Below are 22,671 nucleotides of genomic sequence, written 5' to 3'. Positions count from 1 at the left end.
GTGCCTGGCTAGAGTGTTGCTAAGGAGGGAATTTTTGTGAGGAGCACTGTGGGTAGCTAAGGTAGGTATTAGTGAGTTAGGCATTCAGAGAGATAAGCAGAGATTATGTTCTTGGGCTCTGCACTAGGATCCTGGAATCCAGCCTGCTGTGTGGGAAGCAAGCAAGGACTGAGAGCTCAGTCGGGGGTCTCAGGCCTGTAATCCTCGCTGCTCTTGAAGCTGAGGCAGAAGGATCACCTGTTCTAGGATGGCCTGGGCAACAGAGTGAATTCAAGGCCAGTTTGGGAAACTTTTGCATAAAAGTCTGACAATAAATTGTCTGTCTGGTAAATTCAAGGTCCTAAATGCTATCTATCCTTACTACCATCAAACAAAAAAGCCAAAGAAGACTGAAGAAATACATGCAAATATGCATTTTTCCTACTGAACTACTTCTGCCAGCTATTTAGGGCTGTTAATTCAACAATGTAACTTTCAATTGAATCTATGTCGTAGTTGGATTTCAAATTGAGTTTAAGTGTACATGTTATTTAAAGAGACATTCACGCTATCTCTCATCATTTTCTCCTGGGTGCTGCTCGTCAGCTTTCACTTGCCTTAACGAACACCTGAGCTAAGTCCTCCTAAAAGGATGAAAGCTTTCTTTTGGTTTATGGTTTTAGTTCATGGCCAGTTGCCCTCGGGCCTGTGGCAAGGTGGTGAACCATGGTGGGATGTGTATGGGTAGGGCAAAGTTACTCACCTTATGGCTTTTGGTGAGAAAAATGAAAAATAATTAAAAAATGAAGGAGGAAGAGGAGAAAACAAGAAGAGGAGGCAGAGACTGTGGCCCACAATTCTCCTAAAGGCAACACTTCTATGACTTAAAACCTCCTAGACTCCCCGTGTGTTGTGGGGCGTGCCTTTAATTCCAGCACTCTGGAGGCAGAGGCAGCAGATTTCTGAGTTTGAGGCCAACCTGGTCTACAGAGTGAGTTCCAGGACAGCTGCGGCTACACAGAGAAACCCTACCTTGAAAACAAAACAAAAGGAAGCCTCCTGGGCTGTACCTGTTAAAATCCTACCATCTCCTGAAACCTCACCAGTTGGGACGATCCTAACACAGGGATCTTTGGGGACACCTTCCAAAGCACAGCATGCATGTGCTATGGATAAAATAATTCGGGGCCTTCCAGGTGGTACTTCCCACACAAGTCTAATGGCGAGAGTTTGCAGGTGGAAGGAGAAAACTGCCTTCACATGGATGCCCTAGTGCTCTTGTCCACCACACACACACACACACACACACACACACACACACACACACACACACACACACACCTTCATCATCACCATAACAAAAATTATTGTATTATTATGCCCTCAATAGGGTTTTTAATGCCAGGCTGTTCTCGGCTTGTAACAACATTCCTCTATCAGTTAATACGTAGTCTTGTTCAAGTTAGATGAAGAGAGATGAATGAAGATTAATTATGCAAATATGACTTTAAATATTCATCTCAAATATTTTATCATCACCCTCAAACATGTTTGAGATAGATTTAATCACACTGAGTATTGTGCTATAAATAGTACGCAGATCACAGTGCTCTGTGCTAAATGTGGGGTTTCGGAGACAGTGCCTGGAAGGGAAGGCAGTTTCCCCAGGAGCCAGGATGGGGAAATGAAAGAAGCTGAGGTAAGAATCATGGAGGAAGGAACCCAGAGGTGAGGGTCAGGTGAGTTCACTGCACAGTGTCCCTAAGGAGAGCAGGGATCCCCAAATGCGGACAAGCGTCTGCGAGCTACTTTCTGACGGCCTGGGAGAGCCCACCTGGAACAAGAGGCATCTTGTACTAGATGTGAAGTGTGCCAACAGATGCCAGTGGTTAGGAACCAGGTGAGTGCACGGCCGAGAAAACATGTTTTGGGGTCCTTGGCTTCCTCAGATCTCAGGCTAGAGTTTCTATCATAGTATTTTTGTGCTAAATGTGGTCCTGGAAAGTTTTGATAACGTCTCTGAGTCTCAGTTTTCTCACAGTACACATGTAGATGGTAGTATGTTCACTGAGACGGGACAAAGCGGCACACAGTAGGGCTTCACCAGACACCAGCCCACTGCCTCTCTTTCCCCTTCTCTACTCTGACTCCACTGCTCCCAAAGGGTCAAAGGATAGGGAGTGGTTTAGTGGTAGAGTTGTTGAAATCATGGGAGAGAAATTTAAGTGCCAAATATTAACAATGAGGGACTTGGTCTTCTCTTCACCCAGAGTGAGGACATAACACAGTAGTCGTCATGTAATTAGTGGAGCTGGGGATGGCGTCAGGGCCTCAGTACTGGCAGCATTGGCCTGAAGTGCTCCACCCTCCCACTGCGATCTTGCTGCCTGGTAATGTGTATTACAAACACAGGGTATCTCATTCCCTCTCTCTCTCTCCCTCCACAGGCGGTAGATGGGTGGGAGGAGCCTGTCCTCCGGGATGAGCCACGTGTAACCCCGCCAAACTAGCCAGGTGTTTGGGATCAGGGCCTGACCTCCTCGTGAGATGCTTGGTAGGTTTAAAATGAAACATTCAATTCCACGGTCTGGATTAAGGGAAATGATGGTGCAGAGGGCAAGGCCAGGGTGGAGGGAAGAGAGGAAAGGTCAATAGCAGCCTAGTATGGTGGTGGCTTTAATACCAGCAGGCAGGTGGATCTCTGTGAACTTGAGGTCAGTCCACTCTACTTAAAGAATTCCTGGGGGGCTGGAGAGATGGCTCAGAGGTTAAGAACACTGGCTGCTTTTCCAGGGGTCCTGAGTTCAATTCCCAGCAACCACATGGTGGCTCACAACCATCTGTAATGGGACCTGGCACCCTCCTCTGGCGTGCAGGCATACATCGAGGCAGAATGTTGTATACACAATAAATAAATAAATCTTTAAAAAAATAAAAAATAATTCCTGGCCTGCCAGGCCACACAACAAAACAAAGACCAGTTAGCCCAGCTGAGGGCAATGTCCCACCAAGGGCCAGCAGGATCAGCTGCAGAAGCCAGGGACACCTGAGGTATAGGGTTTCTTCATCCACTCTGGGGTGGGAGCAGTTCATTGCAGGACTGCTCCATTGCCGCTGTACTTCTTTCTTTTCTTCCGCAGACAGGGTTTCTCTGTGTGGCCTTGCTCCAGGCTGGCAGAAGCTTGAGGAGAGCTGGCTTTCTGCAGGACACAGGGCAGTTTCATAATTAGCAGTTCTACTCAGGAACTTAGTAGACATGGATACAAAGAGCACAAAATGGTTTTTCTATGTTCCATGACGGCAAATGTTCCACGAGTGACACGTGGGACCCTGTGACAGTGTGGGAAATACTCGGTGAAGTTTTGTTGGGATGCTTTACTCGGGAAAAGCAGGAACATTCCAGAATGGGAATGGAAGGATCAGTCTGTGGAGACGCTGGAGAGCTGATGGGCTGGAGGTGGGGTTATAGAGCACAAGCATGGGAAGAACTCTAGAAGCTGCCATCTCTGCTCCAAATCCAGCAGGCAAGAGCTCTGAATGACTCTCCTGCTTCCTGCTGAAGTCGGGATATTTTTCCTGCAGAGAACAGGACTCTGAACACACACACACACACACACACACACACACACACACACACACAAATTTTAACTTCTTAGTTATCCATCAGAGAATGTTTAAATTTGCAAATAAATACGTCTTGAGTGGCAAAAGGATCTTGAGGACTAACTGATCAGGTGCTCCTGCAGCATGGCTGACTCATGGGTGGGTAAGCGGTTTGTCTTCTACCTCCAGCTCTTAAGGAAAAAACAAAGATGAACTTGGTGGTTTAAATGGTTAGGCTGCAGTGAGGATGCTTGAGGATACAACTCACACCCACGTGCCAGTTATGGGGGTGGGACCAAAGGAGTTAGATACTTAGACAAAGCCCAGAATCCATTAGAAATGTATTGATACACATGTGCTATCAGTGTGTATTGAAAACACCACCTCATCTATCTGAAAGTACTGATTGCAAATGGCGACTTAGTGAATCTGAAATCAGTTATATGCACTCATTGCCAGCTGCATTTCCCCCGATAACTGTGGCTAATTCTCATAACTAACTAGTGTGTCTGGACCCGTGTGTCTCCCCTTCTAACTTACTAATGGACAAAATTCAAAATTTAAAAGTTAACGTTAAGAAAAAAAAAGGGGGGATGAGTTCTGCAGTACCCATCTATCCTTGCCTATAAGCACGTGAACATTTGAGTGACTATAAAGCACTATGAATTCATTGACAGTCTTGCTTGTAGAGCTCGTGTGTGTGTGTGTGTGTGTGTGTGTGTGTGTGTGTGTGGTGTGTATAGGCAAGTATCTATGGAGGCCAAAGACTATTGTCAGTTTTCTTCCCCACTGTTTTTTTTTAAATATTTATTTATTATGTATACAATATTCTGTCTGTGTGTGTCTGCAGACCTCACTACAGATGGTTGTGAGCCATCATGTGGTTGCCGGGAATTGAACTCATGACCTTTGGAAGGAGCAGGCAATGCTCTTAACCACTGAGCCACCTCTCCAGCCCTTCCCCACTGTTCTTCACCTTGTTGAGACAGTAGTGTCTCACTGCTCCTAGCTCTCACAGACTGAGTCCAGGGGAATCTGTCCCCAGCCACATCTGTCCCCGCTCTAGGATTACAGCTGTTTGGGAGCATCTGCCTCTTGTTTTATTTGGGTGCTGAGGATCTGAACTGCTCATAGGGTCCTTATTCTTGCAAGGCAAGGCACTTTATCGTCCAACCTACCTCATTTACACCCTTTTCTTTTGAAGAGACCCTCTGAAGTGTATAGTTTGAACCTATGTTTACAATAAGGGGTTTTCCTCTCTCATTTTTTATTTTGTTAGTTAAAATGGTTATACAGGAAACACGTGCTTTAGAGAAAACCCAACGAAATCTTGGATCTGGGTAAAAACCATGAGGAATGAAGAATTTCTTTGGAATGAAAAATAGCATTTGTTTTTAAAGTCCCCCACTGCATGGCGTTTTCCTTTTTGTATCATTTGCTGCAAAACTCTGAACAGGATTCATCCTTAAGAGTTGAGGCTTAAGGGATCTGCCAAGATTCACGTTCAGAGGATTTCTGACTTTGAAATAGAACGCAAACGCCTGTGGTCCGGATTTCCACCTAGGGCAAACCCAAAAGCAATGACGACGATTCGGTGGCAGCACTTGTTCTCAGGAAGGGGAACTCGCTCAAGATGTGAGGAAGAGCTTGTTTGTAACTGACAGCACCTGAAGCTAGGCTGCGCATGAAAGGCGTGCTCAGCCTGGCATCTGAACCCACTCACAAGTGATTAGGGTTGTTAGAAATACCATTCCCAACAGCACTGCGAGGTGGTGGCGGTGGTTAACGAACTGCTCTGAACGCTCAACCCGAGAGGAAGGGAACAATCAAAAGTGGCAACAGCAGGGAGGGAGGGGAAAAGTTTGGGGCTCGGGCCTGGATCGCTGTGCCCGCCGACTCGATTTCCACTCGGACCGAGCCGAGGAGAGAGCGCCATCCCCTCGCTCTCGGGGTTACACACGACCCGGGCGCGGCTTCACAGCCCGGGACGCTCCGGCTCGGCGGTAGCATGAGCTTCATCTTCTCCACAGCCCGCCCGCCCGGGACTCCCCGCGGGAGAGCGCGGGCCCGAGCGCGACGCGGAGCCTGGGCGCCCGAGATAAGCCGGGTGGGGACTCCGAACGCTCACGAGCGGGCGGGCCGGACGCGCCACGGGGCCTGGCCAATCGGCAGCGCCGGCGATGATTCAAAAGGTCGAGGGACCAATAGGAGCCCAGGGAGGCCGCGCTAGGGGCGGGACCTCGGGGGCGCGAGAGCGCGGCCGAGTGGTGTCGCGCTCGGAACCGCCGCGGGCTGCTGCGTGAGTGTCCCGGAGTGGTGGCTGGAGTTCCCGCCGGAGCGGGGCCAGGTGAGCGGCGGCGCGGGTCCCCGCCGCGTGTGGAGGGAGGTTCTTCCGGGCGGCCGGCAAGGCTGGAATGGCGCGGGCGGGAAGCAGAGCGTGGGTTTCGAATTGCGCACCTCCCCCCCCCCCCCGGACGCGCGCGTTGGGAACTCCGGACGGCCCCGGGGCTGTGCTCGCCGCGGCGTCCCGGCCCTCGGAGGGCGGGCGACCTTCGGGGAGGAGCTAACTGCCGCCGGGAGGCGAAGCCCCAACTCCCGGTACGCCGTCCCGCCTTTCCCAGGCCTCGTGAGTGCTTCTGCGTGCTGACAGCCGGGCTCGCGCCGCCCGCGGCTTCGAGGGCCACTTAGTGCGCACTCGGGCGTCGAGGGCCTGCTCCAGGCCGCGTCGGCGACGTCGGACGGGCTGGCGGCGAGTCACCCTGCCGTTGTCCCCGCTGGGGGTCGGTCACCTGCTGTGCGAGGGCCGGAGCCCAGGTGCACAAGCACGTGTAGATCTGGGGCTGCAGAGAAGCGCGGGATGGGGGGGAACCTAATCCAGAGAGTGGGACGATTAGTTCAGTTTAGTTTCCGAGCGTTGCCCGGGGAGGAGGGCGCGAATGAGCAGGAGTAAACGATAAATGTACCTTTGGGATTTAAGGGGGAAAAACCGCTCTGGGTGGTTCTATAGGAGCATAGACGCTGCGAGCCGGTTCCTCTTTGCATTTTGCCCAGCAGGCCTCACCGGCTCAGCTGTTAAAAGGGAGGAAGCTGGCAGACATCATTTGCGCTTTCTTTCTCTGCCGCAGTGAATTTGGAAAAGTGGGGAAATGATTCAAGACCCTTGTAACGCCCGAGAGCAAAGTAGCAGAAAGAAATCTGTCACATTGATACATAGTAATATATTGTATGTGCGAGTTCAGTGCCAAATGACACTCAAATTAGCAAGAATCTGGCCGAACAGGAAAACACCCGAGGATCCCCGTATTTCTGCCGTGTAGGATTGAGGGTACTGTATTGAGTAAACAGCCTTTCTTAGCTGACTTGACTGAATCACCCTTTTAAGGGAAGCCTGTCTGCGTATCTTAACTTGTTACTTGGGGGCATAAGGACACGCACAAGTGTCTGGAGCCCCCTGTCCGTTCTCTCCTGCACAGTATAATTCTCTCCTGCAGTGCAATAGTACATAGCTTCCACGGGCTGTGTATGGATCTCGGGCAAAGAGGCGTGCACATCATGTTGCCGGTCGCATCCTTTATTGTCTCTGGGTTCTTCACCTCCCATGAGATAGCTACTGTTGAGGCATCTGTACTGGCCTGACCTTGTGGGGTATAGCTGTAGCCACTCAAGAGCACCACCTGTGCCCATCCATACACTATGTTCCCTTTTAAAAGGACCCTGCCCGCCTTCCATCCCCCTCTTTCTCCGTCTCTCTTCTGCCACTCTTATCCGCAGAGGTCTCCCCACTCCCCTCCCCCTTTTCCATTCACTTTCCCCCAGTAAAGAGCCCCTCCACCTGAGCTCTGTCCCATGGCGTCTTTCTCTCACTCTCTGCTTTTTTTTTTCAAATTACAACAGATATCACCATCAAGTCTCAGTTCTTTTATTTGTTTGTTTTGAGACAAAATCTCTGTGTGATAGTCCTGGCTGTCCTGGAACCCACTGTAGACTAGGCAAGACCTCCAACTCAGAGAAAGGTCTGCCTCTGCCTCTTGAATGCTGGGATTAAAGTCACTAGGCCCAGCCACGTCTCAGTTAATAACTCTTTCCCTCCCGCTTTTCCTGAGGATCAAATTCCAGACTCTTTCACATTATAGGCACTTTTGAAAAATTAAGGCTCAAATATCTACTTTGTGCTTTGATTTCTGTATCCCAGGGATTATACTTAATAAGTAGTAGTTTTTTTTTTTCTTTGACATTGACATGTGTTCATTGTTGCGTAGATGTAGTTAATATGATGCCTGACAGGTGCAGTAGAGAAATGATGAGTCTAGGGCCGTACCATCCTAAGCCTCTCAGATAGTATCTGATCTCAGAAGCTAAGTAGGATCGGGCCCAGATGGTCCAGGGGATGGAGAAATGACAATGAATGAATGAATGCTTCAAATGATCCAGGATGAATCTGTTCAAGGACCCTTTTAAAGATGCAGGTGGCCCAGAAGCCCAGATGTACTCATTTCAAGATTTTGAAGTGTTGTTTGAGACCAGAGTGGCATCTTCATGTACAAAGATATTGTGACTTACTCAAACTTCGGATGACCAGCGTAGGAGACTCTCATGCTAGTAATTGGTTGGTTTGGGGCGGTCTGGGAAGGAAGAGGGGGCACCAGAGAAGGAAGCCCAGAACATTTCCTTCCTCTTTGTCCAGGGAGGCTTGGAACTAAGTGTCGAAATCGACAAAGCTTGATGTTGTCACCTTCCCTTTTCGTGCCCCTCCCCCTTATGCAGAGGTGGGCCTTTGCCCTCCTGCCTCCCAAGGTTCCCGCAGGTGCTCTGCCTCCCAGCTTCATTCCCAGAGCTTCTGGGCTCTTTCCCCTTCCAAGTCCAAACCCTCATTACCCCAGAGATGCTATCGCACACTTTAGGGAGACTGAGGCAGTCTGTAATGTGCCTCTAATCACCAGATAAGCACTTGAGTTTACTTTCATCTGCTGTCTGTCTAAACAAATAAAGCTTGTGAAGTTTTTTTCTCAGGCGATTAACAGTGAAGAAATGTATTTAGAAACACTTTCTTGGGAGTGGTAGGTAATGCAACTTTCTCCTTAATTCCACAGTCTGCAAGAGTCCTTGCATAACCAGCTCCTCCTGGCAGGAGTGTGTGAAGAGTACTTGTCTTTAGGTGCTTGGGTGATATGTGGAGAACTGCTTAGCAGGTGACAGACATCTTTAGCTGAAGGAGTCTTCTGTCTCCTTGCTCCATCATTTTGGTATCAAGGGCACTGGCCAGAGGCACTGGTTTTAGCCTGTGAATCTGCTAGTCAGTGAGGAGAGAAACCTCCCCACCTTAGAGCTAGGAGCACAGCCATCTGATATTCTAAAAGGATGGCAAAACTGCCCCCTGTAAATGACAGTTCTTGAAGGTTGTAGTTTTTTGAAGTATATGTAAGGTTTCATGGCCCTGTTCTGAAACAGTGGCAAAGAATGTTAGAACTGGAGTAGGTGTCAGCTGTAGGCTTGAGAGTGAACTTGGAGGAAGGCCACGTGCATGTTGGCCTGGGTGGGTGGTTGGCAGAGTTATTTGACATGCCCTTGGAATTTGACTCTGAGAATGCAAACTTTATGAAGTAACACTCAAATATGTTTTTTTTATTATGGATTTGAAATCCCTTCCTGTTGGTGGGTTATAGTAATACTAACTGTGTATTTTTAATTTTCCCAGTTTGCCTCATAGTTTTTCAGTAAGGTAGCTTGTAAAAAATGAAATTAAGTGCATTTTAAAGCTTTTTAAAGATGACATGCAGATTTACAAATAAAAATAAGTATCTTTTTTGAGATGTGCTCTGTGGTTTGGTTACTATAGGTGAGTAGCATTTTGAGTAATACAAAAGATTACAATTGCCTATTACAATTGTCAAAGTTAATTCTCAGTTTCACTTCCTGTACCCCAGTGGCTAAGTCATCTCCTACAAAGTGATTCCAAATGAAATAAAATGAAGCTCAAATAATAATTTGTGTTGTCCTGCTAGAAATCTTGACCAGCTAACAGATCTACAAAGTTGTGTTTTAGGGAAAAACCTATTCCAAAAAACCAACCAACCAACAAACAAAAAACCAAAAAACAAAAAGTAAATTGACTGAATTTTTTCCTTCACAATTGTTCAGATTAATTTCAGAAAATGCCAAGTAGGAAGTTTGCCGAGGGTGAAGTGGTTAGAGGTCGATGGCCCGGGAGCTCCCTTTATTATGAAGTAGAAATTCTGAGCCATGACAGCAAAACCCAGCTGTACACTGTAAAATACAAAGATGGAACGGAGCTGGAACTGAAGGAGAGCGATGTCAAGGTGAGTGTACCCTAGGCTTGCGGCAGGGCTGAGGGCTAAAGGCACCCGTCAACCTCCAGCTTCTGGGCTCATGCTCTTCTTAGCTCAGGGATGCGGGAATGAAGTGTGGGTGCAGATCCTGGCATGCTCATACCATTTGAGTCTGGTCCTCCTGGGAGGTGTTTGCTGTGAGCCCCAGGTTTAGGATGTTAGTTAGCACTGTTTCCTGGAGTTGAGTGCTCGGAGTAACAGGGAAACAGGTGTGGGCGGGCAGCATACCTAAGGCCTGTGGATGATGCCGACAGTCACCAGAGAGGTGCATGACTGGGTCAGTGGAGGGGCCACAGGAGGCAGACTTGGCTGATTTTGAAATAGCTATGTACAGGGCTTGAGTTTCTACTCTTTGATTTTAAGACTGTGTATTTTATCACTGTGTAGCCCTGGCTGTCCTGGAACTTGCTTTTTTTTTTTTTTTTTTTGAGACAGGGTTTCTCTGTGTAGGTTTGGAGTTTGTCAGTACACCAGCTTGCCTAGATACCCCACCGCCCACCCCCACCCGCCTCTGCCTCCCAAGTCCTGGGATTAAAAGGTGTGTGCTGCCACCACCCTGCAGAACTTCCTTTATATACCAGACTGGCCTTGAACTCTGAGATCCTACTGTCTCTGCCTCAAATTGCTGAGATAAAAAGTGTGTGCCACCACCTCTTGGCAGGGCTTGAGTTCCTTCCTCAACACTGGTGATTTAATCAGTGTTTTCTAGGTTTGAGGCCCCTTCCCAGCCTGTTGAGGGCCTGGATTTTAAAATGTTGACCCATGGTATACAAATACACACATAAAATGCATAACAATTAATCTCTAGGAAAATATCTTAAAACTGCAGAGTTTTAGTTGTATTCAACAGGCATGAGCTTACTTAATCAAAATGCTCTGTCTTTAGAACTTCACAGTTTTGGATCTGGCTGGTGGTGGTGCATGCCTTTAACCTTTAATTCCAGCACTCAGGAGGCAGAAGTAGTGGGATTTCTGTCTTCAGGGCTAGCCTGGTCCACAGAGCGAGTTCCAGGACAGCCAGGGCTACACAGAGAAACCCTGTCTCAAAAAAGAAAACAAAAAAGAACTTTACAGTTTTGGACCTTGTGACCTGTCAGTAACTAATAGTTAGGACCCATGGTCTGTGATCACACCCTGTGTTTTAGGCTTCATGGCTCATGGGGTTTCTGAAGCTTAGGCAACTCCAGGTCGTATGGCATTGACTTCTCTTTTATGCTGTTAGCAATCATGTAAGACAGGTAAATGCCGTCCTTAGCTGAGGGCCACATACACTAGACAGTACCTGGACAGAGGCCCAGGGGTTTGCCTTGCTCAGGTCCAAATTCCTAGAAATGAGGAAGGAGTGATTTTTCAGTGGATCAGAGCAGAAGCTGAGCCAAGGGAATCAACCGTGGGCTTTGTTAAGAACTCACGTGGGTTTCAGAGAGACTCTGTAGGGCTGATTACTTTTTGAAAAATTGGTTCCATGCTAGTTATGTCCAACCTTGTTGGTTTTAGTCATTATCAGTTACACGCCTTTTTTTTGTTTTGTTTTTTTGGTTTTTCGAGACAGGGTTTCTCTGTAGCTTTTGGTGCCTGTCCTGGATCTAGCTCTTGTAGAACAGGCTGGCCTCGAACTCCCAGAGATCCGCCTTCCTCTGCCTCCCAAGTGCTGGGATTAAAGGTGTGTGCCACCACCGCCCGGCTACGCCTTTCTTAAGTTACTGGGAATATATACAACTAGTGGGATAGGCACTGACTCCAGAGAAGTACCAACCAAGCTGGCGGAGGAGGGAAAGAACTGTTTCTTTCCTAGGAGGTGGGATCATTGCAGCGTTCCCACTGGTCCTGTGTGATGATGGATGGTGGCAGGGAGTGGCCCTTACTGACCTCTTCTAGCTCTACTCTGATACTGGATGGTAGTCTTCTGAAAACAGCTGTTGCTTCTTTCTTTCTAGCCTTTAAAATCCTTTAAGCAAAGGAAAAGTGGCTCAACTTCCAGCTCTCCTTCAAGACGCCGCCGCAGCCGCTCAAGGTCACGCTCCCGATCCCCTGGCAGGGCACCAAAAGGTTCCAGAAGATCTGCCTCTGCTTCCCATCAGGCTGACATTAAGGAAAAGGAACCTCGGAGGGAAATATTGCAAGTTAAATTGACTCCGCTTGTATTGGTACTTGTTTCATTTGTAACTACCCTGACTTCCCTGTTATAAATGCTTATTCAGATTATTTGCACTTTGGTTGTTGAAATAACAAATATAAGTGTTTGATAATGTAGTATAGTTCTTTTGAATATCTAAGAAAAATGCCCTTTTTTTCAATTTTTTGTTTTCAGTGTATGTATATGTACATATATGCAGTGTGTGTATGGGCACACACGTGGAAGTTGTGTAGTCAGTTCTCTCCTTCCATCCTTATGTGAGATAAGAAGTCACACTGAGATCATGAAGGCAAGCATTTCTACCCATTGAGCTGTCTTAGCAGCTTCAAAATGTTGCTAGGAGTGCTATTTGTATGTGATTCTTAAAGGATGTTTCCATCAACACAGACATAGCTTGTAGGCCATAAAATGATAACTGTGTCATAGAGACATTCTCGCTCTCCTAATTGGCCTCCTTATGCTTGATCACTTTTCATATTTAAAAATGGTGTTTTCAGTGGACTGACTTTTATGGTGCATGTAGAAGTGTGTGGGGCCTAGAGACCTAGCACAATGAGTTGTTTTTTTTTAATGTGCTTTTTTATGAATATTTTAGAGCAGTCTCAACCTTCCTAATGCTGCGATCCTTTAACACAGTTCCTCATGTTGCTCATCAATGAGAAAATTATTTTCGTTGCTACTTCAAAACTAATTTTGCTAGTGTTATGAATCGTGATGTAAATATTTTTGGAGATAGAGGTTTGTTAAAGTCGTCTCATTCTGCAGGTTGAGAACTACTGTTTTAGATGGTAGAGCAAATACAGGATGCTTCAAGTAAAAAGAATACCTTTGTTTCCATTCGTTTAATATTTATCTCTTCTGGAAACAATGCATATAGGCTTTTAATAATATCAAAAACTAGACTATATGTATACTTTTGTAGTTAAACTTTTAACGTGTTAAAGTAATGCGAGCAACTTACCATGGAATATTTCTCTTTTTTGTTGTTATATAGCAAGCAAAATAAATTATATAGATGTTATTGTTAAAGTCAGTTCTGTGGTGCACCCTAGTGTTTTTCTTTCCAAGTTTTCACTATTCTAAACACTTATTTTTCTGCAGCATCTGGTTATCTCCTTAGACTAAGTTCTCATGAAATTGGAACTGTTAGGTCAGGTAGACATGCAGAACAGAGGCTTGTTGCTAGATTGGGTGAGAACATTTCTTCCAGTGTCATACTGGACTTTTACTCTGAGGATTATAACAGTCCTCCATGACTGTCAAAGATTTTTTTACCTCTATTTTTTTTTTACTGCATTTTGCTTACTATAGCGGGCTTGCTCTTTCTGCACAGTGCTGTTAAACTTCCATCTTTCTACCGTGCTCTTCTGTTGACACAGCTCCAGATTGTCTTTGCCCCTCACCATTAGAGCCCTAGCCTACTGGATGGTCTGTGTGCCTGTTCGCCTTCAGGCTGCCTCGGCTTTGGACATCTTGTTAGGACCGCTCCTTTCCACTCCTGCTGTGCTCTTTCTGAATAGTTTACCTCACAGTGTTGAGCGTCTTGTCATCCATCATATATCTATCCATTTAATAGAAGGCATTGGCATGTAGTTAGCATGGTTTAGAGTTGGCTGACTGGCTGTGTTCCATCTTTGGTTAGTAGAGATTATTCAGAACTTGAGATACTGCACATAGATAGCTTTTAGGTGTGTCATTTGCTAACAAGTGGCACATTGACACTTGGGTAAGCTTAAGTGTATGGCGAATGCTCTGTTGCTTGGTAAGACATGGAGCTAGAAACCACTACGGTGTTAATGCTGTCGTTTGTCAGCTGGTCTTTGTCACACAAGGATATGCTTGGATTTTAGTTTTCTTCTTGACTCAGTGGTGCTTTAGTTAATAGTTTACAGAGGAGTGAAAATGTTGCAACCTTTATTTTAACAAGCCCTTGTAAGCTAAATTGCTTCTATTTTCTCTGTAAGGAGAAAATTAAGGGTAAATGTCAGGTAGCATGAACTTCAGGTACCCACTCTTCCTGTTGTTGACTGTTATAGGGTCACTGAATGTTTTTTCTTCATTTTTTTTTTCTAGCTTAAGAATGAATATGCCAATTTCGACTTACCTGCCTTCCATAGAAAAGTTACAGCATCTCAGAGTGACATGGGAGCATTAGTAGGAGAGTGTTTGAAAGATGGAAAGTTTGCTCTGAAACCTGACATGGTGCTACACAGCTGTAATCCCAATATTCAGGCAGGATGGTGAGGCTGGAGGATTGCCACAAGTTTGAGGCCAGCCCTAGCTACATAGTGAGTCTGAGGTTAGCTGGTTACATTATGAGGCTCCTTATCAAAAGACTAGCACACAGTTTATCCTGTAAGAGCTGACCTTTGAAAACCAGGAGGTCTAGCTGATTTTGTCTTGTCTTTTAGCTTGTCTCTACTTCATGTCCAGCATTAACTTGTTATCATTGTGATCCTTTTAGTAGTAACTTGTTATTGTAGTAACTTGTTATCATTGTGATCTTTTTAGTCAGTTACAGTTCTGATTATGATGTTTTTATGTCCCATTTAGAAGCCGTTTGGAAACAGCATCAATATATACAATGGGGAGCCAGAACACATGGAGAGAAATGACATATCTCTTAAAAACAAGCAGGTAGCAAAGTACTCTTTCATCTGGGGCGCTCTTTCTTTTCCCTTCACACTCACTCTGGAATTGTTGTATTTTATTTGTTATACTCTGTCCTTAAGGCTGCATGCAATTTAATACATTTATTCTTATATATTCACAGCTGTATAGAGATGCTGAGTTAAGAGCATTTGCATTAATTGTAAACTATAGGTATTTAATACTTTTTTTATTCAAACTAGGAAAGAGTTATTTTATCACCAGAAAGCAGTTTCATGGCTACACAGTACAGCCTTCGTCCGAGAAGAGAAGAGGTCAAAGTCAAAGAAATAGAGTTCAAGGAACAAAAGCTTGTTACCAAAGGACCTGCACCTTTGGAAACCTTTCAAGTGACCACTCCCCAGAGGAAGGACTTAGAGTTTGGAGGAGCACCTGGTAGGTGTTAAAAACCCACTAGGGAGGAGAAAGGGTGGGCAGAGTTGTCTCATGTGCGCAGGAAAGGTCTCTGTGCAGCAAGGAGAGAATGAGGAGATGGTAGACTAGGGAAGAACTTTCCAGAGAAGGAGCAGTGGTATGAAGGCCTTAGCTGAGAGCTTTGGCAGGGGACAGCCATAGAGTAGAAAGGATGTTGATGTGATTCTCTTTAATGTTTCAGCTATTAGGTCTTGAGGATAGAATTGCAAAGGAGTGGTGAGGAGATTTTTGTCCTGGGAAGGGTAGTGGTGGCCCTGTAGGGACAGAGAGCTCTGTTAGTGATGAGGGGAGGTGGCAGAGCCTGGCTTGCATTCATAGCAGGGTCAGGCTGCAGCATAAAATCTCCTGCTGCCCCCCCCCCCACCTGCTGGGCGGTGTGAATGAGCTGCTCAAGGAGCACAGTGCAGAGGGTTAGTGAGCACGTGGAGCTGGCGGAAGCTCAGGCCCTCATCCAAACAGTCCGTAGTCTGCTTGACTTACCTGTTCTGCTTGTTGTAAGTTACAACCCTTGCTAGTGGTCTGTCACAGATGGTGTCCAGCATCACTAGAAATCTGTACATGTTGTGTGAAAGTGACAATATGTTAAAGTTAGAAATTCATGGATATAAAGTCTGTTAAGATTACAGGGCTCATTTTCAGGCTTGACTCATGCTTATAACCCAGCCCTGGGAGGCTGAGAAAAGAGGATCTGTAGAGTTCAAGACCAGCTTGAGCTACATAGTAAGTTCAAGGCTAACGTAGGCTATGTAAAAAGATCCTGTTTCCTCTTCTCATAAAGATCAGACTGACTATTGTTTGGATCTCAGGACTTGCCCTTTCGGTGGCTGGAGATGAAAATTTCAGAGTTAGCTCTCTCAGATGAGTTTGTGCTTTCCTCACTTGCCCAAGGTTGTGTGCCCATTGGGGGTGACAGAGATGGAGTTTAAAAATTACTATGTTTTATTACTCTTTTGTTTGGTGGGGGAGGAAGGGAAGGAGAGAGCATGAGAGAGAGTAAGCAAGCTAATGCTACAGTGTTCATGTAGCGGTTGGGGTTAGTTCTCTCCTTCCGCCTATAAATCCTGGAGTTTGAACTCCTTACGTACCTGCTTCAACCATTTCCTCAGCCTGAGATAAGGGAGAGGTGTCTTTTTTTTTTTTTAAGATTTACTTTATATGCATGCATGTTTGTTATGTGCATCACATGTGTGCCTGGTGGCCAGGGAGGTCACAGGAGAACAGATGTGAGTCACCATGTGGTTGCAAGTGCGTTTAACTGTTAAGCCTTCTCTTCAGCCCCTAGATGGGTGAGATTTTGATGATGCCTTGTAGATTGGTTTTAAACAGTTCGCAGGCCTAGTGTTGCCCTACAAGTATAAGTAAATAAATAAATCCCACATGACTAACAATGAAATGGATTTGATTGAAATTTGAGTTTGACTGGACTGGTTGTTTGCAGGTGCGGTTCTCATCATGCTCGGCCTGCCTGCCTGCCTCCTCCTGCTGCTGCTGCAGTGTAGGCAGAAGGACCCCAGCCTGCTGAGCTTCCCTCCTCCTCTGCCAACTCTGGATGAGCTGTGGGAGACCAGAGTCTGTGGCATCTACCTCCTCTGGTTTTTTGTTCAAGCTCTCTTTTACCTTCTCCCAATTGGGAAGGTAAGGTTTTGGGGTTTATAATTTTCTTGCTTTTCTCTCTCAGTCTCTGTCTCTCTTTTTGAGACATGGTTCTTGTTGTGTAGTCTTGGTTGACCTGGAGCTCACCACCAGGCTGGCCTTGAACTCAGAGATCTGTCTGCCTCTGTTTCCCCAGTGCTGGGATTAAAGGTGTGTTCCATCCTGGCTGAAGGTAAGGTTTGGCTGAAGGGGCATGGTATTGTGAAACTTGTGTGACTTCTTTGTTATTACTTATATTTATAGCAGTTTCAAAGATAGAAGCTATCAGTCATATACTAACATAGTTATTTCTGTGCCCTATATCTTCATTTTTTAAGCATAAATTTAAAACTGATTTATATTTCTTTTTTAATGTCCTGTATTTTCTTGTTTTTTCAATAAAATACCTAACAAAAGAAATTTTTTTTTTCTGTGGCTTATGGTTTGGGGTAACATCTATATTCAAGAACTAATGGTGGCAAGAGAGTCCAGCTAGTCATTGCATCGTAGTTTTTTGGAGCAGAGACAATGAATAATTATACTCAGCTTTCTTTCCCTTTTTCTTTCTTTTTTTAAAATTATTTTGTGTATGGGGGTGTTTTGCCTGCATGTACATATGTACACTGTATGTGTGCAGTGCTCTTAGAGGCTGGAAGAGGGCATCAGAGCCCCTAGGACTGGAGTTTTAGATGGTTGTGAGCCATCATCACGTGAGTGCTGGGAATCATCCTCTGAGTCATGGGTCAACTGGAAGAGCAGTCTGTGTTCCAGCTCCTCTCCTCCTCTTTCACTTGGGTGGTGCTGGGTCTTCACACCTTCACCCAATCTAAAAACTTCCTCATGACTGCTTAGAGGTTTGCTCTGAGGTTATTCTTGATCTTGTCAAGTTGATAGTCAAGTCTTTCTCTCACACCCTCCAATTCCAACAGGAAAGAGTAAGCTATTGATGGCTCTTGGTAGAGGCGGCTGGGGAAAAGAGCACTTCCTCAGTGTGTTCATTTCAGGTATAACTTCTTAAATTATTGTCTTCTGAGCTCCATGAATTCAAAAAAAGAAACAATACAGATTAAAGTTTGTTTTCAATTTTGTCAAGAACACTGAGTCCTTTTTCAGACTCTCATAGTATCTTTTAAACTCCCTCCCATCGCTGAGTAGCGTTCTTTCAGTTGTTAGAGATATGTTTAAAGAGCATGAGCCACCCTAAACAGTACATAATTTATTTCAGATCTTATTCTTAGGAGACTGCAGCTTTGCCAGCTGGAAGGGAAGTTCTGTTAGGGTGGAGCTGCAGACTCAGTGCTGTACAGTCTCTTTGTAACTGGCTGCCCTATGCATCTGTGATGATGGAACTACACTCGTTCTTACAGTAGGGCTCTATTCAGATTCAGATTAATTTATCATGAGGCTTATCTAAACTAGTTGACATTTATTTGGAAAATTAGCTTTGGTGGTTAAAAGTCATGTGTGCACACAAATGAGAGTGATAGAGATAGATAGATACATACATACATACATAGTGTTGAAACCTGTATCTGTATTGTCAGACTAAAGCCCAACAAGACAGCTGCAACTGAGAAGGATGGCTTGGGGTTTCGCCAATCCTGTGATCTCAGGTTTTACATTTCTATCCTGGGTTCCCCTTCCACAGCAAATGAACAGGTGCTGGCAGATGATACTATCTTAGTGTGTGACGGTTTAAAGTGAACGACTACATTTTGGAGGAACTACTTGGGTGTATGTGGCTGCCCTTTTACTCAGCAGCATTCCCACCCTCTCAGGGTCATCACTGTGCTATGTGCAGTGGGTTCGCCATGGTGATTCCCACTTGGGAAGCTTGCTCGCAGTCTCCTGCTGGAGATAACACTCAGCATAGTAGAGGAGTGTGTACGTGGTGTTGGCAGCACACACTGGACTGAAAAGGTTTTTCCTCTTCATGTTAAACTATTGTTTACATATATACTCATTTCCCCGCATGTGAAAAAGCATGCACATGGACCTTGACGCTCCGCAGCTTCCCTTTTGAATGACTGTTATAACTGTGGAAGTTCATTGAGTCGTAGAGACCGTGGGTCTTACTAGCTTCTCTGTGTTTTTTAATTTTTATTATTTATTTTTGAAGAGAGCCTCACAGATGTGAGACTGTTTTGTTAGTAATTGGGAACCCAGTGGAGATTTCTGAGCACACTAGATTTGTGCTATGTGTGGGACGGTTTGGTGAGGTGGTTATGGCAGTAGTCTTGGTGTGCTGAGAAATTACTAACCATGTATGTTTAAGGGAACTTTGACCGTGAGGTTGCTTCGTCAAAGGGCTTGTCATTGCACACTGCTGTACTTCCTACCATGAGGTACTTTTTTTTTTTAAAAGATTTTATTTATTATGTATACAGTGTACACCTGCAGGTCAGAAGAGGGCACCAGATCTCATAGATGGTTGTGAGCCACCATGTGGTTGCTGGGTCTTGAACTCAGGACCTCTGGAAGAGCAGTCAGTGCTCTTAACCACTGAGCCATCTCTCCAGACCCCCGTGAGGTACTTTCTTGTGGAGATCACGTACTTAAATGTGTAGTGTGTAAGAAAGGTGATAATGTGCTTTAATTTTTAAATTAAAATTTAATATTTTTTTTCCTTTTAAGGTTGTAGAAGGAACACCTCTTGTTGATGGAAGAAGACTCAAGTATAGAATAAATGGTGATTTTTTTTTCTTAAATACGTAATGATCTTACAGTTTTAAACTGTTGGCACTGATTCATTGGGATATTGAACAGTAGATTGTCTTTTAGAAGTCTGAAGAACTTGTGAATAAATAACTTATTCTAGTAGTTAATATGAGAGATGCTGTGCAGACCAAACACTTAATCCTAGTGTCTAGCTCTCTGTTCCTTTGTTTGAGATGGGGCCTTGGTATGTCACACAGGCTAGCCTGGAATTCATTTTGTAGTACAGGCTAGCTCTCGTCCTTCAACCTCCTGAGTACTGGCATTACAAGTGTGTGCTGCTAGCCTGGTTAGTTCTGTTTCTTTTCTTCTTTAAAAATTTTTGTTCTATGTGTGTGTTTGCCTACCTGTGTGAATGTGTGTACACCGTGTCTGTGCCTAGTGCCTACCAGAGTAGAAAAGGGTTTTGGATCCTCTGGAACTGGAGTTTCTAATCATTTTGAGCAGCGATGTGGGTGCTGGGAAACCACTGTGGTTTCCTAGGTTGAGAAGAGCAGCCATTACTCGCCTCTTTATTTAATTATTTAAATACTTATTTTTGTTGGTGTGTGAGTGTCTATGCATGTGTGCATGTGCCTGATTGTATGTATATGCACTTAGTGAGGGTTTCTACTGTTCTGAAGAGACACCATGACCACAGTAACTCTTACAAAGGAAAAACATTTAATTGGGACTTGCTTATAGTTTCAGTGGTTTAGTCCATTATCATTATGATGGAAATCAAGGGAACATGCAGGCAGACATGGTGCTGGAGAGGTAGTTCTACATCTTGATCCAAAGGCAACAAGAAGTGAACTGTGTTCCACACTGGGTGTAGCATGAACATATGAAACCGCAAAGCCCACCCCCATAGTGACACACTTCCTCCAACAAGGCCACATCTTCTAATAGTGCCCCTCCTTATAGGCCAAGCATTCAAACACATGAGTCTATGGGGCCCATATTTACTCAAACCACCACATGCACCATGTATGTGGGAGTTGTTAGAGGTTAGAAGTGTTGGGCTTCTGTATATATAGGTGGTTGTCAGCCACTATGTTGTGCTGGGAACAGAACCTGGGTCCTCTGAAAGAACAGGTATGTGCTCTTAACCACTGAGCCGTCTCTCCAGTGCTTAGCACATACTTTTAACCATAGGGAGATCTCTCCAGCTTTTCTTTTTTTCCTTTTTGTTCTTTTTTGTTTTGAGACAGGAATTCACTCTCTAGACCAGGCTGGCCTCAAACTCAGATCCACCTGCCTTTACCTCTCAAGTGCTGGGATTAAAGGCATGTGCTACCACTGCTTTTAATTTTCTTAATATCACTATTTTATTTTCTTAATAACACTTACATCTGCTGGGTGGTAGTGGTGTACACCTTTAATTCCAGCAATTGGGAGGCAAAGGCAGGCGGATCTCTGAGTTTGAGGTCAGCCTGGGACATAAAGCCAGTACCAGGACAGTCTGGATTGTTGTACAGAGAAACCCCACCTTGAAAAAACAAACCAATAACAACAAAAATAGCACTTATGATCATTCAAAGTATTTGTCTAGGATTTTACCACACTGAGCATTGTTTGAGGTTCTAGGAAGCCGCCTCTGGTAGAGGTGTCCTAGTCATCCCACCCAGAAGCCACTCTTGTCCTGGGTTGCTTGGTGCCAGCTGACTGGCCTCTGGGCTGTCTCTTTTTGTACACTCTGTCAACCCTTTGCCTGAAAGCTGCATCTTTACTTATGCTTTTTACACCATGAATCTGTAATTATTATTGCTTCTTAATTAAGAGGAAGCTGTAAGGAAGGTGGAGAAATTCACTGCTAATTGAAAAAGTAAGGAAAAAGCTTTGGGTCCATTCTTGCCTGCTTTTATTTTCTGATTGTTATCTCTTCCCACATCATATCTTCTGTTTACTGGATTTTTCCTGGTAGGATGTAGCTTTGTGGGCTAGGTTGTGTTTACTATGCACTTGACACTAGGGTGATGGGCACTCACCGGCACATTTGTGTGGAGTGGGAGGAACAACATGGAGCATGCCTAACGACAGATGTTGACACTAACTATGGTCTAGGTGTCTCCATGGTCAGCATGTGTGCTAGGGACTCAGTACAACTTTACCCTCTGAAGACTGATAAAGTGCCACTAATGTGATTCTAAGAAATCTGTGTGGTTGTTATCATTAAGTGATTTTCTATTTTACTAGATCGGGTAGAGTGATTTTGTTTTCATTTAGAATTCTATGACAAATGCTCCTCAGTTTAGGACTGCTTACATCTGTAAGTCCATCTTACCTGGTCATACCATAAGTTGCAGATGTACTTCCTATTCCTGGCAGCACAGACCACTGTAGAGCATCTGCTGGTCACCTTTGTGATCATGCAGCTCACTGCATTGTCCAGCACCAGGAGAGAACATTGTATGTATGTTGCTAGCCTGGACCCAATTTGTGTATGGCTCTGAATGTGTCTTTTTACTGTGCATGCTACAGTGGGAACTTCCTAAGTTCAACCATTGTAAGCGAGGAACGATCTGAATAAATCTTAATGTTTGGCTTCCTCCTTTTCTAGTTTTGGGTGGTGCTTGTTTTCTGGCTTGCCTAGCAGCACTCTTACCTAAAATCATCCTGCTGGATTCTAGAAGGGAAGCAGAAATATTTTCGGGGCTGCCTGCCTTTAAGTGCTAAGTTGCAAGCCATCCCAGCCAGCTCTGTGCTAGACTTTAGGTCATGTTTGCTGGTACTGGCCATCCTTTTTGTTCTTGCTCAACTCCTTGCTGGTGGAACCTGTCTCTTTGACATGCTCTGTCTCTTGCTGTCTGGGCAGAAGTGGGTTGTTTACTTTTGCTCTCAGGCCTCTTGCTCTGGGTGTTTGGGTTTTCTGAGCCATGTTTTGTCTCCATTGAGGGTGTGTGGTCTGTTCAGAGGTCAAACACTGCACCTGGGTACATGATTGTTTGTAAAAACTTCCCTCTTCTGTTTATTTTTGCTTCTAATATTACTTGATTTCTTTTTATGGGATTTTACCACTAAGAAAATTCCTAAGAAATTTTTGGATGGTTAATTTGCATGGGCTCTCAAGTGAAAAACAACTATATTAACCACTTCATAACTTTAACGTTATTCCTTGGAATAAACTTGGTATGTAGAAAACACAAGTTTAGATAGCAGATTTGTGATGACCCTCTTAACTACCAAAACTTA

The 22,671-nt window shown here is 45.0% G+C and overlaps 1 protein-coding gene across 2 annotated transcripts in view; it reads left to right on the top strand.

The window, feature by feature from the left end:
* The window catches only part of Lbr (lamin B receptor), a 57,450-nt gene that overhangs the window by 26,951 nt on the left and 7,828 nt on the right, over window positions 1-22,671 (top strand). Inside the window, exons 1-7 of one of the 2 annotated variants that reach the window (XM_050143039.1) lie at window positions 5,797-5,929; window positions 9,721-9,899; window positions 11,867-12,076; window positions 14,620-14,703; window positions 14,919-15,111; window positions 16,589-16,785; window positions 19,417-19,471. In XM_050143039.1, coding sequence (XP_049998996.1) covers window positions 9,735-9,899; window positions 11,867-12,076; window positions 14,620-14,703; window positions 14,919-15,111; window positions 16,589-16,785; window positions 19,417-19,471 — 904 coding nt within the window. In that variant the 5' untranslated portion in view covers window positions 5,797-5,929; window positions 9,721-9,734. Of the gene's footprint in view, window positions 1-5,796; window positions 5,930-9,720; window positions 9,900-11,866; window positions 12,077-14,619; window positions 14,704-14,918; window positions 15,112-16,588; window positions 16,786-19,416; window positions 19,472-22,671 lie in introns of those variants that run through there. The other variant, XM_050143040.1, reaches the window with a different exon arrangement.

Source organism: Alexandromys fortis, unplaced genomic scaffold (assembly GCF_014885135.2).
Source record: "Alexandromys fortis isolate MF-2015 unplaced genomic scaffold, M_Fortis_MF-2015_v1.1 scaffold_51, whole genome shotgun sequence".
NCBI classification, from domain to species: Eukaryota; Metazoa; Chordata; class Mammalia; order Rodentia; family Cricetidae; genus Alexandromys; species Alexandromys fortis.
This window is presented reverse-complemented; position numbering and strand designations above follow the sequence as displayed.